This window comes from Berghia stephanieae, chromosome 7 (genome assembly GCF_034508935.2).
Source record: "Berghia stephanieae isolate SIO BIC M18660-M18661 chromosome 7, UCSD_Bste_1.3, whole genome shotgun sequence".
Lineage (NCBI taxonomy): Eukaryota > Metazoa > Mollusca > Gastropoda > Nudibranchia > Aeolidiidae > Berghia > Berghia stephanieae.
This window is the reverse complement of record NC_088366.1, coordinates 62,661,173-62,669,679: the sequence shown is the minus strand read 5'-3', so window position 1 is coordinate 62,669,679 and position 8,507 is coordinate 62,661,173. Positions and strand designations below refer to the sequence as shown.

The window sequence follows — 8,507 nt, the reverse complement described above, 5'->3', positions numbered from 1 at the left end:
ACTTTGAACTCAGGACCTCCTAAGTCACAATGTAATCCTTTGACTACTCGAAAACATCGCCCCTGGAACTGTAAGAATAAATGGTTCACACTGTGTTGCACTTATAAATATTTAGCACACTCCATAACTGTGACGAATCAATTAGCTAAAGCATGCTCATGAATACCCATCGAAATTGGATTCAATAGTCTGATGTTACGCCGCCCGGCAACGGCGGCCATCTTGGTTCTAAACAAAGAAAATCTGTACTTTTTATTTTTCAAGCTGGCTAGAACTTTTCATATGTCTTGTGATCAGAGTGTGTAAAAGTCAAAACGTGATCAAATTTTGGGGTTTTTTCCCTCTGGATACGCTTTTATGCTCGCCGGAGAAATATTTCATTCGGGCGTCCGCCATTGTTCCGATAGTTGAGAGCCAGTGTTACTAAGTTACCATGCGTCATTAGGAAGGAAGTGACGTTACGACTGTTGAAGAGTATAGGAAGGACTTTGATGAAATATCGTTGTGAATACCTATTGAAATGAAACTTAATACATAGAAGAGGTAGATAGTGAACATTGAATATATATATATATATTTATATATATAAAATGAAATTCAATGTTCGCTATCTAAACTGTCCAGACATAATACCGTTTTGAGGCGATGAATCACAGCTGGTCATATTTTGTCGAAGCAAATCCTTGTGACATTGTGGCAATTGTGGTCTAGAGGTATGACACTCGCCTTCGGACAGGAGGGTCCAGAGTTTGAGTCCCGTTCTGAGCGGCGCATAGTTCAGTCTTTGGAAAAAGGCTCTTTACTCATATTATCTCATCGTACTCATGTCTAAAATGAGTATCTTGCCGCTAATAGCGTTGTCTCTGTCGGAAAAAAAATGTAATATCGCCTAACAGGCGCCATGTCTCGTTCAACATGTTACGTGTTGCTGTGGTCAGGGTCCCTTTGTAAAGCGCGCGCATTAAGCACGTTTAATTGATATTGCGCTATAACAAAGCTCATTTTTTTAAAAACGAAAAATGTTGGCACTATTCTTATATTATATATATATATATATATATATATATATATATATATATATATATATATATATATATATATATATATATATATATATAAGAATAGTGCCAACATTTTTCGTTTTTAAAAAAATGAGCTTTGTTATAGCGCAATATCAATTAAACGTGCTTAATGCGCGCGCTTTACAAAGGGACCCTGACCACAGCAACACGTAACATGTTGAACGAGACATGGCGCCTGTTAGGCGATATTACATTTTTTTTCCGACAGAGACAACGCTATTAGCGGCAAGATACTCATTTTAGACATGAGTACGATGAGATAATATGAGTAAAGAGCCTTTTTCCAAAGACTGAACTATGCGCCGCTCAGAACGGGACTCAAACTCTGGACCCTCCTGTCCGAAGGCGAGTGTCATACCTCTAGACCACAATTGCCACAATGTCACAAGGATTTGCTTCGACAAAATATGACCAGCTGTGATTCATCGCCTCAAAACGGTATTATGTCTGGACAGTTTAGATAGCGAACATTGAATTTCATTTTCTTTTCCTTGGGCAAGATTTTTTCCTCCGGTTCGGTCATTTTTGGACAACATGGGTGATTCCTATTGACATCAGACGTTTGTTTCATGGATTATTTATTTTCGTTCACGGAATGGCGAGGCACTAGTATCTGCCTTTCACCAACCTTCTGTAGAATATCATACCGGAACTTCATATGATAAAGTGTTAACTCACTCAATCCTAGAGATTTTTGCTACTTTTCAAAATTGGAAAAAATGTATTAAAAATGAGTATGTACATAGACCTTTATTCAACTATCATCAACATGCAAAAACTAAAAACGTTAGCTTTGATACTATGCCTATAATTTGTCTCAGAAAAATGTAATAAATAGGCATGGGGTAAAAGAAACCCCGGGTAAACAGCGGATATAGTCGGTGTTAGGGTTGAGTGAGTTAAGCTAGGGCTTTCGAGGAATATTATTAATATAATATATAAGGCAGATTTTTAAGGCGTACGTGTATGTATTTACTTGTGCATGCGTGCGTGCGTGTGTGTGTGTGTGTGTGTGTGTGTGTGTGGGCGTGTTTGTGTTTGATTTATCACGTAAATCTGTCGCTTCACGCGTCTAACGAAACATTGAATACCTAATTAGTTAAGTAATTATAGTCTCATAGACTGGTGTTATACTATCAAATACGTGTGTAAAATATATATTTTTTGTAAAATGGTCTGACTTATTAGTATTACTACAATGGCTGGAGTATTTCATCACATAGAAGGGGCGGATATAATTCTTAGTATTATATTGATATAATGTAAATGTTGCTGCTTGAAGCTCGAAGAAATAAATAATAATGTGAAATTGAATGTAAGCTTCAGTTTAATTACAAAAACAGATCAAATGAACGTTTCGGGTTTCCTCTTTTATCAACAAAACAGGACGAATGAAACACCACAGATGAATGAGATAATGTGGTAGTGGCGTAGTTAAGATGAATAAACTACGCCACTACCTCATTATCTCATTCATCTGTGGTGTTTCATTCATCCTGATTTGTTGATAAAGGAGAAACCCGAAACGTTCATTTGATCTGTTTTTTTTAAACAATTAATTGAAGCTTACATTCAATTTCACATTATTATTTATTGATATAATGTAAATAGTGGAATTAGTTTTAATTTATATAATATGAAATTATTTTTTTAAAAATTGTGTTAAGGACACTGCCTGACTAGTAAAAATTGTTGGAGTAAAGTAACGGTGTGTCAGTTCAGGTCGGTTTACTTTGTCCTCTGTGCTTCTTGTGGAACACATGTGTCAGTGCATGACATAATCAGTCGGAAGGTGAATATTTTTTATTGCATTTTTTTTTTCCATTTTCTGAAAGAATATGTTCCCCGGAGCATTTTAATCTTTATTTGAAGTAAATCGGGTGATTTTTCATGAAGTTATGGTCAGATGTATAGGGAAGGTATCCAGCAAATTTTCTCAAATTTCATACTCTATCAACTGGACTAGCTGTAGAAAATAATTAGAAATGAAATTAAGCTTTGATATTTTCCGAAGATTTACAAAAAGGGTTGATTTAACCATTTATGACAAGAACTAATTTTGGATAAAAATTAACCTTCTAACTAAACTTGGCAATATCTCAGTTCAAACCTTTTCACCATCCGACTGATTATGTCATTCACTGTAACATATGTCCTCGACAAACGTCGGCCATCTTTCTCTGTTCTGACTTTCCTCCTGGTAGACTCCAAGATGAGACTTGTCACCTTCAATTCTTCGGGTTTGTGTCCTAGGAAGTGACGTTGCTCCTTGTTCTTCTCGAAGTGTAACCGACCCATCTCCAGTTCCTCCTAATAATTTTGGTGCTGACGTGTTCTTGGCTTGAACTTTTCCATTATAGGAAATGAGATTAGCGGAAGAGTAGCGTCCGTTGATTGGACGTCACCCATAGTCTGTGACGTCACCGGCGGAAAAGTTATTAGAGAGAGAACGTCATGTTGGTTGTGCGCATGCGTCTCTCGTCCTCCTAATCTCATTCCCTATTCTATATTATAAGTGTTATATTGCCATCTGATTTTCAAAATCCTGCGGAGGCATTTGTTAATGAAGGTTTAGATTTTGTGAGTAAAGGGCGTTTGTGACTCTCCGGGTTTCAGATTGGTACAAATGAAACAGATTTCTGTACGGCTATGTGGTCTAGTAGTATGACACTCGCTTTCGGATCGGAAGGTCCTGGGTTCGAGCCTCGCGCTCGGCGCATAGTCGAGTCCTTGGAAAAGACTCTTTACTCACATTCTCTCACCGTACTCAGGTTTGAAATGAGTACCTGGCCGTTAACAGCGTTGTCTTTGTCCGAAAAATTGTAATATCGCCTAACAGGCGTTATGTCGCGTCCTACATGTTAAGTATTGCTGTTGACTAGGGACCTCTTGTAAAGCGCTTTGAGCACATTTAGTGGATATTGCGCTATGTAAAAGCTCAATTTTTTAAAATTTCTCATTGGAGCTAACTATTCTAAGTTAAGTTAGATTAGAGATAGCTTTGGTTTCTATATATAGGCGACGAGGTGGCAACAGACTGCCTGGCGTAATATGGGTAAAATGTGACTTAACCAAGGTCACAACGCCTAGATATTGTCATGCAATCATTGTCACCAGTCCCATCACGAAGCATGCTCGGCATAGCTTGGCTTTCCTACAAGACATGACACCATACAACAGTTTATTAGCTATCAACGCCTCGCCATATTATGATTATTTTGTGTAAAATTCATATTCATATGAATGAGAGTGGCGAGTATGAGTTTTACAATTTCTATCAATGATATTGGAATTACATAAACCATAAACCCAAAACCCTTTGACATGAAATTATTATCCTATATCAGATGCAACAAAATTTAATTACACTTTTTTTCCCCTACGAATAACTTTTGTTTTTGTTTTTGATATATCTAAAAATACATGTCATAGTAATAGAGCTTTATATAGCGCAATATCCACTAAATGAGCTCAAATCGCTTTACAAGGGGTCCCTGGTCAACAGCAACATTTAACATGTAGGACGGGACATGAGGTCTTTTAGGTGATATTACAATTTTTCGGACAAAGACAACACTGTTAACGACCAGGTACTCATTTTACACCTGAATAGGACTCAACTATGCGCCAAGCTCGAGGCTCGAACCCAGGACCTTCCGATCCGAAAGCGAGTGTCATACCACTAGACCACATAGCCGCACATAGTACAAAGTAACAGTGCACATAGGCGTGTCATACTAGGCAATTAACCCCAGGTCAAGTATGTAAAAAATTTCAATCTGTTTATAATTTGGAGACTTTGATTCATTTTTGAATATATTTATTGATGAAAAATATGTCCTCTTTCAAAATATTATCATCCTGAAAATAATCAAAAGCAGAATGAGCTTTGCTAGAAAATCCTATTTTTCATTTTTATCTTTATTCTTTGTATTTTATTTATTTATTTATTTATTTATTTTTTGTGGGGGGGGGGGGGGGGGTGTTTTTGCGGCGCACTTCTCTGATTTTGTTCATGACAGAGTAAAACCATTGTGACAAATGTCATAGATAGGCTCGTTCGGTTAGATGGCATGCACTGAGAATGACTATATGGCCAGCGAAGTATATTGGAATTTTGCAGGGGGTGGCTGACTCAAAAGTGATCCGTAGATCTGCAAAATACTCTTATGTATTAGTGAAGTAAATGGAGCCCATACTCTATAAGAAATGGCCATAATAATCTAGTTTTACAATGTGTGGCTGACTAGGGGTCTGCCAATTTTGCCTCATGTTTATTACACAGACAATCTTAGTTCTACACAGACAATCTGAAAAGGTGTTTGTGAAACAAAACCAGACAGAACAGAAAGAAAAGAAAGAGAAAGAAAAAGAAATCAACCTGCATCAAATGAGGATCGGTTCTCAATCAGGTTTATTTTTTTTTTCAGGTTTATGTTTTCGAGTGATGTATTTTCTCTCGTATATTTCTTTTTGTTTTGTCTGGGACTCTTTCGTACACACTGAATCAAACTTTAATCTTACACCAGTGTTTGTTCTCAAATTTATGAATTTCATATTCCCTCAGAGAGAACCACAATGTATTCAATGCCATTGACACCGAGCCGAAACAGCTACAGCAGCCCCAATGTCCGGGATTATGGCAGTTCAGGAATCTTCAGCGGCAGAGGATCTTTCTCTGCTCCTGTGAGAAACGAGGCAAGTTTTAACGACATAGACTTCAACTCTGATGTCGTCAGCGTTTTGAGCAATGACATACTCGCCACGGTAGACGAGGATCTTCTTCGTCTCGAGGCAGATAACGTTTCAGCATTGTACAACAATGCAGCAGATGCTTACAGCAACAACCGGGCGTCCATCTTTGTCAGAAAGTTATCAAAAGAATCAGGTCAACCTTTTATGACTAAGAAAAGGCTTGTTGTTATTCTCGCACCAGCCCTCGGAATCGAATTTGCACGTGTATTCACTAGTCTGTTCATGTTTGTAAATTTAAATACGTTTTTCGGAGTCATCCATGATCTGTCGTTGCCTATCTCTGGTCTGTTTGGGATTTGTTTCGTCCAGTGTGTCGCAATGAGACTTAGAAGTCTAAGTTCAAGAACGTTTGCAAACCCCGATGATAAACGGAGTGTCATAATAAAATATTTCATTTGTTATCAACTTGTTACAATCATTTCTACTATTCTTATCACTGGAATGAGTTGGGCGATTGTTACTCTGGACAATAAAGTCGACACTGTAAATCTAAATTCAACGGTTAACGATTCTCACAATTTGAAGTTCGTCACCAAAGACCCGCCTCTGATATTTAGCGCGTTCTTAATAGTTGGCTATATTTTGGTAACATCATTTGCAGGAAGTGGCCAGTATATTCTTTTGGCCTTTGTTGCCAATTTTGATTCCAACGCTTCGCACCAAAGTACATCACCGATAATTGTTGTTTGGTCTGGAATTGGAGGAGTATTCGCGAGCTTCATTGGTATGTACTCAACATTTAAACATTTTAGTTTACTGTGTTATCTCTGACGCTTTTTGTCGATGCTATGAATTTTAAAAAATCGAGCTTTTATATAGCGCAATATCCACTAAACGTGCTCCAGGCGCTTTACAAGGGGTCCCTGGTCAACAGCAACATTTAACATGTAGGACGGGACATGACGCCTGTTAGGCGATATTACAATTTTTCGGACAAAGACAGCGCTGTTAACGGCCAGGTACTCATTTTACACCTGAGTACGGTGAGAGAATGTGAGTAAAGAGCCTTTTCCAAGGACTCAACTATGCGCCGAGCGAGGCTCGAACTCAGGACCTTCCGATCAGAAAGCGAGTGTCATACCACTAGACCTCATAGCCGCACAATTTAAGTATACACTATTTATGCCCTCTAGATAATTCGTAGCAATACACAAAACTATGTGTAACCTTAAACGTATAGAGACTGATTGGGGAAATTTAGAGAACTTATTAATCTACTGACGGTCTAAAAACAATAGCAAAAGAGCTGGGTGGCGTCAACTTCATAAATTATATATAATTATACACACTCCATGTTGCTCCATATATATATATATATATATATATATGTGTGTGTGTGTGTGTGTGTGCGTGTGCGTGTGTGTGTATGTCTTTCCATCTGTGTGTCTGTCTACCTGTCTGATCCTTATTTTTTTAGTTTGGGGGGGGGGGGGGGGTTGTAAATGTGTTACTAATTCTCTTTATAGACAAATTAACGTTTTCCTCAATGATCTCATTCGTGTTCACACTTTTTCATCTCTAGGGATCCTGGATACGGTATCAAACTGGTGTCCCTACCTCAACTGCTACGACCACGTGACCGTTCACGCCGCCATATTGTCTTCCATCACAGTGTGCCTCTCTATAATCTTGATCATTGTTAGCTCCAGTGCTTTGTATCTAGACAACATTTCGAAGTTATGGGAAAGGGTAGTCATATATTGTAAAACACACTTTTTCATCGACCCAAATTACAAAGAAACACAACAAGATCAACCTCAGAATCAAATAGATAAAACCGCACAAGAAGATTTCGACGAATGCGCTGCGTTGCTTGAGGCTTCCGGTCGCTCTTTTTCTTCCAGTCACTTTACTGGACATAGCATAGGAAGCCAGAATACACTTTTAGACTCGGTCGACGACGCAGGAAGTGCTGCCATAGCAACGACAAACATCAAATTCTACGCTCATCAAATTCCCACACCAGATCCTACTTTGAAAAGATTATTGAAAAGAAAAGAATTCGTATCTGTGGTTATCTTAGTGTTGTTTTTATCTTGTTTGAGTACTGTGTTTCAGTATTATACGACGGAATATCTTGGCGATACTGTGTTTAACATTGAAAACACGCATGTCAATGTATCAACAGGAAGTGGAAATGGCAATGATGATGGCGGGAGAACAGTTCAAGGTGACTCTTCAGTGGGACTTCAGGAAAGCGATAAAAACAAACTAGCTGGGCTAAAGTTTTCCTGTGCTGGGGCATTTTTATACCATTTAATATTTCTAATTGGATTCTGGAAAAGAGAATGGATATCAAATGCAATGAATTTGAGTAAGTATTGGGACTACGAGGGGTCCTGATACTACTTATAGCTCAGTTGGTGGAGCATTCGCCTTACAAGAATAGGGACTGGCTGGTATCGGTCAAGGACGCTGTCGAGATTGATCTTTCTCGCCCTTTTTGTGCGGCTATGTGGTCTAGTGGTATGACACTGGCTTTCGGATCAGAAGGTCCTAGGTTCGAGCCTCGCGCTCGGCGCATAGTTGAGTCCTTGGAAAAGACTCTTTACTCACATTCTCTCACCGTACTCAGGTGTAAAATAAGTACCTGGCCGTTAACAGCGTTGTCTTTGTCCGATAGTTTGTAATATCGCCTAATATGTTAAATGTTGCTGTTGACCAGGGACC

The 8,507-nt window shown here is 38.5% G+C and overlaps 1 protein-coding gene across 1 annotated transcript in view; it reads left to right on the top strand.

Moving 5' to 3' along the window:
* The first annotated feature begins 2,046 nt into the window (after positions 1-2,046).
* LOC144977626 (uncharacterized) overlaps positions 2,047-8,507 on the top strand; it is a 17,195-nt gene continuing 10,734 nt past the window's right edge. The window contains exons 1-3 of the mRNA XM_078923038.1: positions 2,047-2,180; positions 5,650-6,561; positions 7,360-8,151. Coding sequence (XP_078779164.1) covers positions 5,661-6,561; positions 7,360-8,151 — 1,693 coding nt within the window. The 5' untranslated portion in view covers positions 2,047-2,180; positions 5,650-5,660. The remainder of the gene's footprint in view (positions 2,181-5,649; positions 6,562-7,359; positions 8,152-8,507) is intronic.